The sequence below is a fragment of the Hippichthys cyanospilos genome, chromosome 21 (genome assembly GCF_059441005.1).
Source record: "Hippichthys cyanospilos isolate Australia breed blue-spotted pipefish chromosome 21, RoL_Hcya_1.0, whole genome shotgun sequence".
Classification (NCBI taxonomy): Eukaryota; Metazoa; Chordata; class Actinopteri; order Syngnathiformes; family Syngnathidae; genus Hippichthys; species Hippichthys cyanospilos.
In genome coordinates this window covers 14,547,220-14,564,588 of record NC_142389.1, presented here as the reverse complement: position 1 = coordinate 14,564,588, position 17,369 = coordinate 14,547,220, and the positions used below count along the sequence as shown (strand labels likewise).

Below are 17,369 nucleotides of genomic sequence, written 5' to 3'. Positions count from 1 at the left end.
CTGTATTTATATGTATGTATATGAGATGCGTATGTATGCTAACATTTGATTGTGTTATTGAGAATTTTTGTCGCTGATGATTTTACTCATCAAATATCTGATTGATCAAATGTGTGATTGTGTCAATATTTTTCTTTTTTTTTCTCTCTGAAGATGACAGACATTTCAAAGGTAGGGTCGTTTTTCTTGATTACATTTATTGCTTGACTGTTCCCAATTAAATGAATAAGAATCTACCATTTTCTTGACTGAGATTTCCTAATGATTGATGTCTGATTTTTGCTCCAATCATATGGCTTTGCATATCATAATTTGGCTCCATGACATTTTAGATGAGACTCTTGTTTGTACGAATGTATAAATCCTGGGTTGTTGCATTTTAGCACTTTTTTATTTGTGTAGCATTATTCCTGGAATCAGAGTACGATCTTGGTCAAATAAGAAATTGTCACTTAAGTGTACGGTTTGTGTGTGTGTGTGTGTTTGTGTTTTGTTTTTCATTTTCAAAACTTACTATTCAGTGTACATACTGGTGCATCTCAATAAACTAGAATGTGGAAAAATACTTCAGTAGTTCAATTTGAAAAGTGAACCTGAACAAAAATAAACTTGGCTAGGAAGGTTGTCTCCGATGGAGTAAGATGGTGGTCAAAAAGACTTATGCGTCTTTAACAATTCGGATGAGTACAACTAAATTGTGTTGAGTTTACGAATTGAAATTGCGGTTGCTATAGAGTAATCGTGATATCAAAAAGACCTATGCATTTCACCATTCGTGTGATTATTACCCTCGCGAGACACAACTTTACGTCTTTGAATGAATCTCTCCTTTGGATTTGCCAATCCCTCTATTGGATTCATAGATCTGCATATGCAAATTATGACGTCCTAAGCCACCAAATCAGTCCATCTGCGAGGCATTTGCGCCGCACACGCAAGATGAAAAAATTGCCGAATTGAATGTGAACTGAGTGCCAAACAGAAGCTTTTAATGGCTCATCAAGCGTAAATCTTAAGGATAATGTATACGCATTTTTAGTAATGCTCAAATCATACTTTTGTGGGCCATTTGAGGCCATTTAGGTCCAATTTCTTGGAAAAGGAAATTGAAGCTTTGCAAATTGCAAGCTTGCAAATTCAGATGATGGTTGATTTGCAAATGGACTGACTTTGCCTGGTAGCTTGGCATGACATCATTTCAAGTTGCATATTCAACTCAGATCCAAAGGCTACGAATACAAGGGATAAGATCCACGAATCCACAATTTGTGAATCCAAAAGACATGGGGTCACGTCTCGCGAGAGTCATACTCATATGAATGGTGAAATACGCATCCGTCTTTTTGACAGCAATCTTATTCTATTGTCTCCTATCCAAGTTTCCCCACGCTTAAGTTTCCTACAGCAAACTAAAATTTGATCCGTCCATCCATTTTCCGAGCCGCTTATCCTTACCAGGGTCACGCTTCCTGGAGCCTCTCTCAGCTGTCTCTGGGCCGTCGGCGTGGGACACAATGAACTGGTTGTATGGTGAAGATATATATTCACTAACATATATCTTCACCAGACTTCATTTTGGGTTGAAGAAAAATAAATTTTTCCATGTTATTTGCATTTATTGAGATGCGCTGGCCCACACTCAACTACTGTTTAATCCCTCCAGATATGTTTTATTGTATGTGTGGGAAATATTTTATACATGCAAATTAGACTTATACAGAGTTTTATGTTTTTTGATTTATTTTCCTTCATGATGTAGCATGAGATAATATTGTTTATACTGTCATGTCCAATAGGTCAGCCTATAGTAATCCAGCCCTTATTTTCTATGTACCAGTCATAGTTTGTAGAGGCTGTCAACTTGTGGAAGGTAATAATTATGGTTCCAATAGGATAAATAAATCCTGTCCTGTGGATTGCTGCCTGTGGGTAGGCATCTTTCTTGGGGATTGCCTCCTGTAAGTACAAAGCACAATATGCAAATTGGAATGACCTCAAGATAGCGGGGACAGTAACCGAACTGTGAGTCCTCCACCTGTGCATGCATCAAGGAAAGAACAACTTTTTTACTAAATGTAGATGCTAATTTTATTTAGCTATAGGCCTGTCCAATTTCTTACAATTATTTATAAATAATTTTGACATTCACATATCAAACTATTGTATTTTTCGGACTATAAGCTGCACCCGTATATAAGCCACAGCAGCAAATATTGAGCAAAAAAAACATCTTTTGCCAAAGATGAGTTGCCGGTATATGACAGTAATATGAAACTTTTACATTTTCTTTATATATTTTTTAAATTGTCTACCAACTGCAACATCCTCTCTTTCACAGACTGAAAATGCCTACATATTTAGTCCCAACATTATATTTATAGAAAATGGATGGTTGGATATTAGCAACAGAACACTGCAGAACTAAATTGGAGTTCAAACTCAAAATCAATACTTCAATAGCATTCTGTCTTGTGTAATCGATAAGATTATTTTTGTGAACATTGCACAGACTGCAAGTAATTAATATATACAATCATAAATTTATAAATACAATCATATACTGTATACCATATATAAAATGTACACGTCATGAACTTTTATATAGATCAATTAATTAATCTTTTTTTTAAACATATTTTTAATAATATATTTTAAAACTCTTTTTGAGCACAGCCATTGATTCACATCTTTTCAGTTGTATTTCATTGTTGTTCCATAAAGTGACTCTTTGAACACACATTTACTTGACCGGTGGGAAAAACCAGCAGATAAGCCGCACTGGAATATAAACTGCAGGGCTCAAATCATGATGAAAAGGTCGCAGTTTATAGTCTGAAAAATACGGTACCTGTTATCTAACGACCTGCTGTGATGATGCTTCATCTGAGGAATGATCCAAAGAAAATGTGGTTACATCTTTGGATCATTCTATACTTTGCAAGTCATATCTCCAAATCAATATATTATTTGAAAGACTTCAACATAAAACAGAATATAAATTGAACATTCACAATGTGAACAAGAGTGCAAGAGCCTCATAACTGCAACAATAAATACAATGAACATGTAAAAAACATGTATTTGTTATTCATTAATATGTATGTTAATAGGATTCATTCTCTGCTTTTGTGTGTGCATCAAAGGTTTTTCAAGATAAAGATACTTGAAAATTACCAGGAAATGTCCCTGTTACTGTAGCAAGCAATTGGCCCAAATGTTTAGGTGTTTAACAAAAGCTTCATTTGACCAGAGGCAACAAAGGCATTTACATTTTATTTTGCTGGTCTGACAGCCTGTCAGTACCGATGTACTGACTACCTCTGCATTTGACCATAACCAAATATGAGCATACATTATCCTTAACTTTGAAGCATGATGAGCTTTTGAAAACTCCATACTCTAGAAACGGGTTGATGAGCCATGTGAAACTATTGTAGTCTTTGTCATATTGATTTGGAAAAAGAGACGTAGCCAAAGTCCTTTAAAAATAGCCACATTAGTGACATCTAGTGGTGATATAGTGTCATAGCAGCTACAAGCCTCAATATGATTCACTTAATTTGGGTTTAGAATACGTAACACCAATACGTTCTGTCTTACATTTATGTCTGTCTAACTTGTCTGGCCAAGGCTAATGACAAGTACACATCTTGTCATTTGTTCGTCACCATTTTCAGTTATTGTAAAATAGTCTGTCTTTAACTATTGGGAAACATTCAAAAACAAAAACGGAACAGAATAAATTTACTCTATCCACAGAAAGTGTCCTCTTTTACGATCAGATTAAATAACTTGTCATAAATAAAAACATTAACTTAATTTTAAATAAAGCTTTCGAGATGAGAGAATAACAGAATAACAAAAATGCTCATAAGGGGGAGACTGGGTATTTAGGATAATAAAATTTAATGGCCTCCTGATTATAAAATCATTTTTATGACGTTACAGTATCATTCAATGAAATAGGCACATATATTAGGATTTTTGTCATAAGGATTTTTGCATTGATACTACTTTTAGAATATATATTTAAATCTCATATGTCCCTTGAGTGCCTTCACTTAAGTCCAGAGTACCCTATTGAAGAAGAAAGTTTTACACAGCACATACTATTTGAATACATGATGTTGATTCTGGTGTTTCATTTTCATGCATAAAGTCATCACATGATTATAGAGATTTCAGCAAGACCTTTGAAGCGCTGGTTTGGGCAGTTTACTTCTTTCAACTGACACAGGCTCTTGGTGTCAAACGTTCCATTTGTACCGTGCTTCCTGCTATTGGCGACCACCATTGTTGTTCTCTTCTTGATGCATGCGCGGGTGGAGGACTCGCTGTTTCTATACTGCCCGCAATAGCTTGAAGTGATGTCACAAATGTACATATTGTGCTTCTACACATAGGAGGCAATCCACAGAAGAGATTTATTTATACCTTCAAGGCGGAATTGCACAGAGATGTTTGTGTACAGACGTGGTCATCATACAAGTGAGACTTGTATGAAAAAAAACAGGTACCTGCACTTAACAGGTTTTGGATTCATAAGCACAAGAAAAAAAATCAAACCCACACCATTTTGATCCAGAGTTACAAGAAAATAATGTAAACCCTCCCAATTTAGATTTGGTCACAAGAAAACATTTCAAATACAAAAGTCATTACCGTTACTGGTACAAACGTTTAATTTAACACATACGTCTTTTTCACAGTAATCTTTCTCCATATTCACTTTAGTTGCTGCACTTGTGTTAAATAGGATATCCCTTAAGAGATAAAAAAAAGGAACACTATAACAGCCTTAATGTTAGCATTCATATTAAGCATTGTCATGATACTGCTCCGTAGAACTGAACGATTATTTACATTTGCTATGTAATAGTGATGCGATTTAAATGGCTTAATGGCTAAAGCTGTGGTTTAAATGTCTTGACACTGATGAAAAGGGAATGAAGATGAGGAAAAAGTAGATGAGGGCAGCAAGCGGATAAGGTCATCGCTCTAACTAAAGTTGCATGTGATATTTGGTGAGTTTTCTGTCTCAACGTGTTTGATCATTTTTGCCTCGCAATTTGCTCTTGTTTTTTTCATTTTATGTCATTCATATTCAATTGTCATGTTTGGTTGGCTTTTGTTGTTGTGAGGTTTTGTTCATGTTTCTGTTCCACTTGCATCTGCCTTTATTGTCTGTGTTCTTGTTTGTTTGATTTCGTCCACCTGTCTGGTGATAGATACTTTGACCAGTTTTGCTCCCGGTTCGGTCCTGCCTCATTTCCATGTTAAAACTTCCTTTCTTGATCCACGTATTTCTCAGTTTTCCTGCATTTTTTGGGTCCCGTTCTTTCCTCCTCGCAACTCACCATGCCCAGACGTGACACTTTTATCGAATTGCCATTTGTAATTTAGCGTACAATCTTGTTAAAGCTTGCCTGCTCTTCGTAGACTTTATAAAACTTTGTTTTGGCATGAAGAATGATATATTTTAATTGCTGATGCGGGTTTGTTGATGTTTAAATGCTCTGAAAAATATCCAGCGTAGCCCAGTAATGCGAGCAAGGTAAAGTTGGTTTGTTATTTGATATTCGCTTGACATTCAGCGGGGACCGTCTGCAAATTACGTGTTTTAGTGTGAATAAAATGTTCACTAAAATCAATAAAATGACTTTTTACCATACTTTCTGCTGTAGTAGATCATACTTGTAATGCCCTTACTACTACAGGTGAGGTTATTGTGAAAAAACAATGGACATATTATGCATCTTATAAGTGAAAATATTCACTAAAAATCAATGAAATTACTTTTTCTCTTCCTTTTTGCTCTAGTAGATCATACTTTTAATGCCCTAACTACTACAGGTGAGGTTATTGTGAAAAAAAGACTTTATATGGACATGGTATGTATTTAATAACTGAAAATATTCACAAAAAAAACAATGAAATGACTTTTTATCTTTCTTTTTGCTGTAGCAGGACATTCTTGTAATGCCCTAACTACTACAGGCAAGGCTATTGTGAAAAAACACTTTGTACACTTTATATAGCTGTACTATGCATTTAATAACTGAAAGATCGTACTTGTAATGCCCTAACTACTACAGGTGCGGGTATTGTGAAAAAAAATGTTATATGGACATAGTATTGATAAAATACTATGTACATGAACATGTACAATGAAAATGACTTTTTATCTTTCTTTTTGCTGTGGTAGCTCATACTTGTAATGCCCTAACTAGTACAGTCAAGGGCATTGTGAAAAAAGACGTTATATGGACATGAAATGTATTTAATAACTGAAAAAATTCACAAAAAATCAATTAAATGACATCTTTCTTTTTGCTGTAGTAGATCATACTTGTAATGCCCTAACTATTACAGGTGAGGTTATTATTAAAAAAAACAAAACAAAAAACACTTTAAATGGACATGGTATGTATTTAATAGCTGAAAATATTCACTAAAAATCAATGAAATACCTTATTCTCTTTCTTTTTGCTGAAGTATGTCATACAGTTAATGCCCTAATTACTACAGGTAAGGTTATTGTGAAAAAATACTTCATATGGATATACTGTGCATTTAATAACTGAAAATATTCACTAAAAATCAATGAAATTACTTTTTAGGGCCCGAGGGCCAATGCGAGAGCCCTTTTGTTTTTCTCTGGATTACTATTATTATTATTATTATTATTATTATTATTATTATTATTATTATTATTAGGGCCCGAGCAGCTACCACTGCGAGAGCCCTCTTGTTTTTCTCCGGATTATTATTAGGGCCCGAGCAGTGACCACTGCGAGGTCCCTATTGTTCCTCCCAATATGCCCATACATTGAACTGTTCATCCTTCAACGTGCTCACACCTGCGAGGGCCCGTTATAGCTGCGTGCAGCTCTAGTTATTATTATTAGGGCCCGAGCAGTGACCACTGCGAGGTCCCTATTGTTCCTCCCCAGATTATTATCGTTATTATTAGGGCCCGAGCAGCGACCACTGCGAGGTCCCTATTGTTCCTCCCCAGATTATTATTATTAGGGCCCGAGCAGCTACCGCTGCGAGAGCCCTCTTGTTTTTCTCCGGATTATTATTAGGGCCCGAGCAGCTACCGCTGCGAGAGCCCTCTTGTTTTTCTCCGGATTATTAGGGCCCGAGCAGCTACCGCTGCGAGAGCCCTCTTGTTTTTCTCCGGATTATTAGGGCCCGAGCAGCTACCGCTGCGAGAGCCCTCTTGTTTTTCTCCAGATTATTATTAGGGCCCGAGCAGCTACCGCTGCGAGAGCCCTCTTGTTTTTCTCCGGATTATTATTATTATTATTATTAGGGCCCGAGCAGCTACCGCTGCGAGAGCCCTCTTGTTTTTCTCCAGATTATTAGGGCCCGAGCAACTACCGCTGCGAGAGCCCTCTTGTTTTTCTCCGGATTATTATTATTATTAGGGCCCGATCAGATACCGCTGCGAGAGCCCTCTTGTTTTTCTCCGGATTATTATTATTATTATTAGGGCCCGAGCAGCTACCGCTGCGAGAGCCCTTTTGTTTTTCTCCGGATTATTATTATTATTATTATTAGGGCCCGAGCAGCTACCGCTGCGAGAGCCCTCTGCCCGAGCAGCTACCGCTGCGAGAGCCCTCTTGTTTTTCTCCAGATTATTAGGGCCCGAGCAGCTACCGCTGCGAGAGCCCTCTTGTTTTTCTCCAGATTATTATTATTAGGGCCCGAGCAGCTACCGCTGCGAGAGCCCTCTTGTTTTTCTCCAGATTATTAGGGCCCGAGCAGCTACCGCTGCGAGAGCCCTCTTGTTTTTCTCCAGATTATTCTTCTTCTTATTATTAGGGCCCGAGCAGCTACCGCTGCGAGAGCCCTCTTGTTTTTCTCCAGATTATTAGGGCCCGAGCAGCTACCGCTGCGAGAGCCCTCTTGTTTTTCTCCAGATTATTCTTCTTCTTATTATTAGGGCCCGAGCAGCTACCGCTGCGAGAGCCCTCTTGTTTTTCTCCAGATTATTAGGGCCCGAGCAGCTACCGCTGCGAGAGCCCTCTTGTTTTTCTCCAGATTATTCTTATTATTATTATTAGGGCCCGAGCAGCTACCGCTGCGAGAGCCCTCTTGTTTTTCTCCAGATTATTATTCTTATTATTAGGGCCCGAGCAGCTACCGCTGCGAGAGCCCTCTTGTTTTTCTCCGGATTATTATTATTATTATTAGGGCCCGAGCAGCTACCGCTGCGAGAGCCCTCTTGTTTTTCTCCGGATTATTAGGGCCCGAGCAGCTACAGCTGCGAGAGCCCTCTTGTTTTTCTCCAGATTATTATTATTATTATTATTATTAGGGCCCGAGCAGCTACCGCTGCGAGAGCCCTCTTGTTTTTCTCCGGATTATTATTATTATTATTATTAGGGCCCGAGCAGCTACCGCTGCGAGAGCCCTCTTGTTTTTCTCCGGATTATTAGGGCCCGAGCAGCTACCGCTGCGAGAGCCCTCTTGTTTTTCTCCAGATTATTATTAGGGCCCGAGCAGCTACCGCTGCGAGAGCCCTCTTGTTTTTCTCCAGATTATTATTATTATTATTATTATTATTATTATTATTATTATTATTATTATTATTTACTGTGCAGCGCTTTTCCATTTTTGAGGGCCTAAACATGCACGAAAAGTCACCAAAATTTGCACATTTGTCGGGCCCGGTGAAAAATTGGATATTTTTGTGTTTCCCAAAACAATGCAAAAAAAATGGCTCTGCAGCGCCACCTAAGGTTGAAAAAGTGCACCTGGTCCCGGCCCGTTTGACCTAGAGCTACGAAACTTTTTAGGCATATGTAGGACCTAGAGACCTACAAAAAAGTCAGCGCGAGCCATGTGCTCAGATGTACAGAAAAAGAGTTATGAATTTTTGAATGTGCATTTTTGGCCCATTTTTGCACTTTTGCAGGTCCCAAACTGCTCCTTGTTTCTCCTAAACGCTTTACTCTATCGCCTTCAAATTTGCTGTGGTCCATATTCACACATAGGGGCACAAGTGGGCAAAATTTGGTGCAGATCTGCTGACATATATGATAGGGGCGTGGCTTCAAATTATATGTTCAATTTTTCCTTCGCCGACAGAGACATAAACCTTAATAACTTTGATGTACTAGCTTAAAAAAATCTAAAACTTCATAGACACATGGAAACTTATGTCTTTAACACCTTTAAAAAAAATTTTTTTAAATACCTACTAGCGCCGCCTAGTGGTTGATTAAAATGTTTTTTTTTACACTTTCATGTATTGTGCTCAGTCTGTTTGAGTAAAACAAATGAAAATTGGTCAGAATATCATTAAGACATGGAATATTACGGTTTTAAAATTTTACGACTTTTCGATAATGGGCGTAGTCTGCACGCCACCTCAAAGTCAGATGACTCGCCAAAACGAAAAAAGTGGCTGTAATTGGCCCCAAAATGGCCTTATGAGTGGAAAATAGCCTCTCACTCCCGGCCCGTTTGACCTAGAGCTCTAAAAATTTGTAGCCTTATGTAGGACCTCGAGCCCTACAAAAAAGTCAGCGCGAGCCATATGCTCAGATGTACAGAAAGAGAGTTATGAATTTTTGAATGTGCACTTTTGGCCCGTTTTTGCTCATTTGCAGGTCCCGAACTGCTCCTTTTTTCTCCCAAACGCTTGACCCGATCAACTTCAAATTTGCTGTGATGTTTTATCTGACTGTGAGGCACAATTGTTCAAATTTTTGTGACGATCCGCCATCAAATTTGTTGGGGGCGGGGCTTCATATTATGCCTTTGATGTTTACTTTGCCACATGTGAAACAAACCTTTATAACTCAGCTTTACAAGCTTGGAAAAATCTGAAACTTCACAGACACATGGAGACTTAAGCCTTTAACACATGTGTTTAAAAATATCTTGAATTGCTTATAAGGCCACCTAGTGGCAAACAAAAATGTCAGTCTGATGTCTCGCAAAAACGAACAAAGTTGCTGTATTTTGACCCAGATGGTCTTATCTTTTCTAAACATTACATATTTGATGGATTTCCAATGCGGAATACACCTATCAACTTATTTTTCGCTATAGTGTGAGCGCCACCTAGTGGCAGCCAAAAATATAGCATTTTTTAAACGTTTTTATGTGTTTAGCTGAGCCCTTTGAAGTAATATTGCTGAAATTAAGTCTGACAAGCCTCTAGACAGCCTTGCTGACCTCCATTAAATTTTACGAAGTTTCGCTAATGGGCGTGGCCTCTGTGACCATTTTCATTCCGAAGCTTTATCTGTCCAGTAAAAGTTGCTGTAATTTGACCCAGATTATCTGATCTTCTCACAATTTCACACATTGGATAAAAATATTCTCCTGAACATAGCGACAAAAATATATTCCAGTTTAAAGCTAGCGCCACCTAGTGGCTGCAAAAAAAGTCATTAGTCGAAAGATTACAGTCAATCCTGTTTGGTTTGACCTACAGCTATGAAACTTTGTAGGCTAATGAAGGACTGTAAGACCTACAAAAATGTCAATAGAAGTGATGTGCTAGGATGTACAGAAAAATTGTTATGAATTTTTTTAATGTGCAGTTTTGTCCCATTCTTAGACATTAGCTGGTCTCAAACTAGTGCCTTTTTCTCTTAAACGATTCACCCCATTACCTTCAACTTTGGCATGAATCATTATCCAACTGAGGGGCACACATAGTCCAAATATCGTGAGAATCTCTTGACATAAAAGATGCGGGCAGAGCTTCAAATTATGTTTAATACTTCCTTTGCCAAGAGTGACAAAAATCTTAATAACTCAGCTATGACAGCTTCAAACCATCTGAAACTCTCCTCGGCCTTTAAAAGTAATGCAATAATACAGCTATGTGATAAACTTTCAAATCATTTACAGCGCCACCCAGTGGCGGACAAAAATCTCATTTTTTATACTTTTATGTACTGTGAAATGCCTGTTTGACTAAATGAACTAAAAAATGGTCAGAAAAGCTATGACACATTGGAACATTAAGGTTCTCAACTTTTATGACTTTTCATTAAAGGGTGTGGCCTCTATGCAAACTCAAAGTCTGATGTCTCGCAAAAACGGTAAAAGTTGCTGTAATTGGACCTAGATGATCTGATGTTTGCAAAACTTCATATATGGGATGGGAGTCCAATGTGAAACACACCTAGGAGCCTATTTTTTATCATAGTACGAGCGCCACCTAATGGCAGTAATGAATATAGCAAATCCTTAACGTTTTTATGTACTCTGCTGAGCCCCTTGAAGTGATATCCCTTAAATGTTTTCTGAAAAGCCAGTGGCCATGCCTTATGCCCTCCACAAATCAGTACGATGTTTCGACAGTGGGTGTGGCCTATATGGCATTGAAAGTTACAATATTGGAACAATAAAAGCTGCAGTAACTCCACCCACATTGTCCCGCCTTGTCTAAATTTTACATTTTTGGTAAGAGTCCTGCACTGAAGTCACCTACAACTACTTTTTCATCATTCATAGTCCTTGTTCATACCCCGACCTGTTCATACCCCAACGTGCACAGGTCTGCGAGGGCCCTTTATAGCTGCTTGCAGCTCTAGTTCTTATTATTATTATTATTTACTGTGCAGCGCTTTTCCATTTTTGAGGGCCTAAACATGCACGAAAAGTCACCAAAATTTGCACATTTGTCGGGCCCGGTGAAAAATTGGATATTTTTGTGTTTCCCAAAACAATGCAAAAAAATTGGCTCTGCAGCGCCACCTAAGGTCGAAAAAGTGCACCTGGTCCCGGCCCGTTTGACCTAGAGCTACGAAAATTTTTAGGCATATGTAGGACCTAGAGACCTACAAAAAAGTCAGCGCGAGCCATGTGCTCAGATGTACAGAAAAAGAGTTATGAATTTTTGAATGTGCATTTTTGGCCCATTTTTGCACGTTTGCAGGTCCCAAACTGCTCCTTGTTTCTCCTAAACGCTTTACTCAATCACCTTCAAATTTGCTGTGGTCCATATTCACACGTAGGGGCACAAGTGGGCAAAATTTGGTGCAGATCCGCTGGCATATATGATAGGGGCGTGGCTTCAAATTATGTGTTCAATTTTTCCTTCGCCAAGAGGGACAAAAACCTTAATAACTTTGATGTACTAGCTTAAAAAAATCTAAAACTTCATAGACACATGGAAACTTATGTCTTTAACACCTTTAAAAAAAGTTTTTTTAAATACCTATTAGCGCCGCCTAGTGGTTGATTAAAATGTCATTTTTTACACTTTCATGTATTGTGCTCAGTCTGTTTGAGTACAACAAATGAAAATTGGTCTGAATATCAATAAGACATGGAATATTAAGGTTTCAAAATTTTATGACTTTTCGATAATGGGCGTAGTCTGCACGCCACCTCAAAGTCAGATGACTCGCCAAAACGAAAAAAGTGGCTGTAATTGGCCCCAAAATGGCCTTATGAGTGGAAAATAGCCTCTCACTCCCGGCCCGTTTGACCTAGAGCTCCAAAAATTTGTAGCCTTATGTAGGACCTCGAGCCCTACAAAAAAGTCAGCGCGAGCCATATGCTCAGATGTACAGAAAGAGAGTTATGAATTTTTGAATGTGCACTTTTGGCCCGTTTTTGCTCATTTGCAGGTCCCGAACTGCTCCTTTTTTCTCCCAAACGCTTGACCCGATCGCCTTCAAATTTGCTGTGATGTTTTATCTGACTGTGAGGCACAGTTGTTCAAATTTTTGTGACGATCCGCCAACAAATATGTTGGGGGCGGGGCTTTATATTATGCCTTTGATGATTACTTTGCCACATGTGAAACAAATCTTTATAACTCAGCTTTACCAGCTTAGAAAAATCTGACACTTCACATACACATGAAGACTTAAGCCCTTAACACAAGTGTTAAAAAAAATCTTCAATTGCTTATAAGGCCATCTAGTGGCAAACAAAAATGCCAGTCTGATGTCTCGCCAAAACGAACAAAGTTGCTGTGTTTGGTCCCAGATGGTCTTATCTTTTCTAAACTTCATATATTTGATGGGTTTCCAATGCGGAATACACCTATCAACGTATTTTTTGTTATAGTGCGAGCGCCACCTAGTGGCAGCCAAAAATATAGCATTTTTTAAACGTTTTTAAGTTTTTAGCTGAGCCCTTTGAAGTACTATCGCTGAAATTAAGTCTGAAAAGCCTCTAGACAGCCTTGATGACCTCCACCAAATTTTACGAACTTTCGATAATGGGCGTGGCCTCTACGACCATTTTCATTCCCAAGCTTTATCTGTCCAGTAAAAGTTGCTGTAATTTGACCCAGATGATATGATCTTCTCACAATTTCACACATTGGATGAAAATATTCTCCTGAACATATCGACAAAAATATATTCCAGTTTAAAGCTAGCGCCACCTAGTGGCTGCAAAAAATGTCATTAGTCGAAAGATTACAGTCAATTCTGTTTGGTTTGACCTACAGCTATGAAACTTTGTAGGCAAATGAAGGACTGCAAGACCTACAAAAAAGTCAATAGAAGTGATGTGCTAGGATGTACAGAAAAATTGTTATGAATTTTTTCAATGTGCAGTTCTGTCCCATTCTTAGACGTTAGCTGGTCTCAAACTAGTGTCTTTTTCTCTTAAACGATTCACCCCATTACCTTCAACTTTGGCATGAATCATTATCCAACTGAGGGGCACACATAGGCCAAATATCGTGAAGATCTCTTGATATAAAAGATGGGGGCGGAGCTTCAAATTATGTTTAATAATTCCTTCGCCAAGAGTGACAAAAATCTTAATAACGCAGCTATGACAGCTTCAAACCATCTGAAACTTTCCTGGGACTTTAAAAGTCATGCAATAATACAGCTATGTGATACACTTTCAAATCATATACAGCGCCACCCAGTGGCGGACAAAAATCTAATTTTTTATACTTTTATGTACTGTGAAATGCCTGTTTGACTAAATGAACTCAAAAATGGTCAGAAAAGCTATGACACATTGGAACATTAAGGTTCTCAACTTTTATGACTTTTCATTAAACGGCGTGGCCTCTATGCCAACTCAAAATCCAATGTCTCGCGAAAACGGTAAAAGTTGCTGTAATTGGACCTAGACGATCTTATATTTTTAAAACTTCATATATGGGACGGGAGTCCAATGTGAAACACACCTACAAGCCTATTTTTTAATCATAGTACGAGCGCCACCTAGTGGCAGCAAAAAATATAGCAAAGCCTTAATGTTTTTATGTACTCTGCTGAGCCCCTTGAAGTGACATCCCTTAAATGTTTTTTGAAAAGCCAGTGGCCATGCCTTATGCCCTCCACAAATCAGTACGATGTTTCGACAGTGAATGTGGCCTATATCGCATTGAAAGTCACTAAATTGGAACAATAAAAGCTGCAGTAACTCCACCCACATTGTCCCACCTTGTCTAAATTTTACATATTTGGTAAGAGTCCTGCACTGAAGTCATCTACAACTACTTTTTCATCCTTCATAGTCCTTCTTCATACCCCGACCTGTTAATACCCCAACGTGCACAGGTCTGCGAGGGCCCTTTATAGCTGCTTGCAGCTCTAGTTAGGGCCCGAGCAGCTACCGCTGCGAGAGCCCTCTTGTTTTTCTCCAGATTATTATTAGGGCCCGAGCAGCTACCGCTGCGAGAGCCCTCTTGTTTTTCTCCAGATTATTATTATTATTATTATTATTATTATTATTATTATTTACTGTGCAGCGCTTTTCCATTTTTGAGGGCCTAAACATGCACGAAAAGTCACCAAAATTTGCACATTTGTCGGGCCCGGTGAAAAATTGGATATTTTCGTGTTTCCCAAAACAATGCAAAAAAAATGGCTCTGCAGCGCCACCTAAGGTTGAAAAAGTGCACCTGGTCCCGGCCCGTTTGACCTAGAGCTACGAAAATTTTTAGGCATATGTAGGACCTAGAGACCTACAAAAAAGTCAGCGCGAGCCATGTGCTCAGATGTACAGAAAAAGAGTTATGAATTTTTGAATGTGCATTTTTGGCCCATTTTTGCACGTTTGCAGGTCCCAAACTGCTCCTTGTTTCTCCTAAACGCTTTACTCAATCACCTTCAAATTTGCTGTGGTCCATATTCACACATAGGGGCACAAGTGGGCAAAATTTGGTGCAGATCCGCTGACATATATGATAGGGGCGTGGCTTCAAATTATGTGTTCAATTTTTCCTTCGCCAAGAGTGACATAAACCTTAATAACTTTGTTGTACTAGCTTAAAAAAATCTAAAACTTCATAGATACATGGAAACTTATGTCTTTAACACGTTTGAAAAAAGTTTTTTTAAATACCTACTAGCGCCGCCTAGTGGTTGATTAAAATGTTATTTTTTACACTTTCATGTATTGTGCTCAGTCTGTTTGAGTAAAACAAATGAAAATTGGTCAGAATATCATTAAGACATGGAATATTAAGGTTTCAAAATTTTACGACATTTCGATAATGGGCGTAGTCTGCACGCCACCTCAAAGTCAGATGACTCGCCAAAATGAAAAAAGTGGCTGTAATTGGCCCCAAAATGGCCTTATGAGTGGAAAATAGCCTCTCACTCCCGGCCCGTTTGACCTAGAGCTCCAAAAATTTGTAGCCTTATGTAGGACCTCGACCTCTACAAAAAAGTCAGCGCGAGCCATGTGCTCAGATGTACAGAAAGAGAGTTATGAATTTTTGAAGGTGCACCTTTAGCCCGTTTTTGCTCATTTGCAGGTCCCGAACTGCTCCTTTTTTCTCCCAAACGCTTGACCCGATCGACTTCAAATTTGCTGTGATGTTTGATCTGACTGTGAGGCACAATTGTTCAAATTTTCGGGATGATCTGCCAACAAATATGTTGGGGGCGGGGCTTCATATTATGCCTTTGATGATTACTTTGCCACATGTGAAACAAACCTTTATAACTCAGCTTTACAAGCTTAGAAAAATCTGAAACTTCACATACACATGAAGACTTAAGCCCTTAACACAAGTGTTTAAAAAAATCTTCAATTGCTTATAAGGCCATCTAGTGGGAAACAAAAATGTCAGTCTGATGTCTCGCCAAAACGAACAAAGTTGCTGTGTTTGGTCCCAGATGGTCTTATCTTTTCTAAACTTCATATATTTGATGGGTTTTCAATGCGGAATACACCTATCAACGTATTTTTTGTTATAGTGCGAGCGCCACCTAGTGGCAGCCAAAAATAGAGCATTTTTTAAACGTTTTTATGTGTTTAGCTGAGCCCTTTGATGTAATATCGCTGAAATTAGGTCTGAAAAGCCTCTAGACAGCCCTGCTGACCTCCACCAAATTTTACGAAGTTTCGATAATGGGCGTGGCCTCTACGACCATTTTCATTCCGAAGCTTTATCTGTCCAGTAAAAGTTGCTCTAATTTGACCCAGATGATCTGATCTTCTCACAATTTCACACATTGGATGAAAATATTCTCCTGAACATATCGACAAAAATATATTCCAGTTTAAAGCTAGCGCCACCTAGTGGCTGCAAAAAATGTCATTAGTCGAAAGATTACAGTCAATCCTGTTTGGTTTGACCTACAGCTATGAAACTTTGTAGGCAAATGAAGAACTGCAAGACCTACAAAAAAGTCAATAGAAGTGATGTGCTAGGATGTACAGAAAAATTGTTAAGAATTTTTTTAATGTGCAGTTTTGTCCCATTCTTAGACATTAGCTGGTCTCAAACTAGTGCCTTTTTCTCTTAAACGATTCACCCCATTACCTTCAACTTTGGCATGAATCATTACCCAACTGAGGGGCACACATAGTCCAAATATCGTGAAGATCTCTTGACATAAAAGATGGGGGCGGAGCTTCAAATTATGTTTAATACTTCCTTCGCCAAGAGTGACAAAAATCTTAATAACTCAGCTATGACAGCTTCAAACCATCTGAAACTTTCCTGGGACTTTAAAAGTCATGCAATAATACAGCTATGTGATAAACTTTCAAATCATTTACAGCGCCACCCAGTGGCGGACAAAAATCTCATTTTTTATACTTTTATGTACTGTGAAATGCCTGTTTGACTAAATGAACTAAAAAATGGTCAGAAAAGCTATGACACATTGGAACATTAAGGTTCTCAACTTTTATGACTTTTCATTAAAGGGCGTGGCCTCTATGCAAACTCAAAGTCTGATGTCTCCCCAAAACGGTGAAAGTTGCTGTAATTGGACCTAGATGATCTGATGTTTGCAAAACTTCATATATGGGATGGGAGTCCAATGTGAAACACACCTACAAGCCTATTTTTTATCATAGTACGAGCGCCACCTAGTGGCAGCAAAAAATATAGCAAATCCTTAATGTTTTTATGTACTCTGCTGAGCCCCTTGAAGTGATATCCCTTAAATGTT

The 17,369-nt window shown here is 38.4% G+C and overlaps 1 protein-coding gene across 2 annotated transcripts in view; it reads left to right on the top strand.

Moving 5' to 3' along the window:
• gabbr1b (gamma-aminobutyric acid (GABA) B receptor, 1b) overlaps positions 1-17,369 on the top strand; it is a 447,163-nt gene that overhangs the window by 53,791 nt on the left and 376,003 nt on the right. For both annotated transcript variants that reach the window (XM_088404671.1, XM_088404672.1), the window contains one exon: positions 154-171. In XM_088404671.1, coding sequence (XP_088260797.1) covers positions 154-171 — 18 coding nt within the window. The remainder of the gene's footprint in view (positions 1-153; positions 172-17,369) is intronic.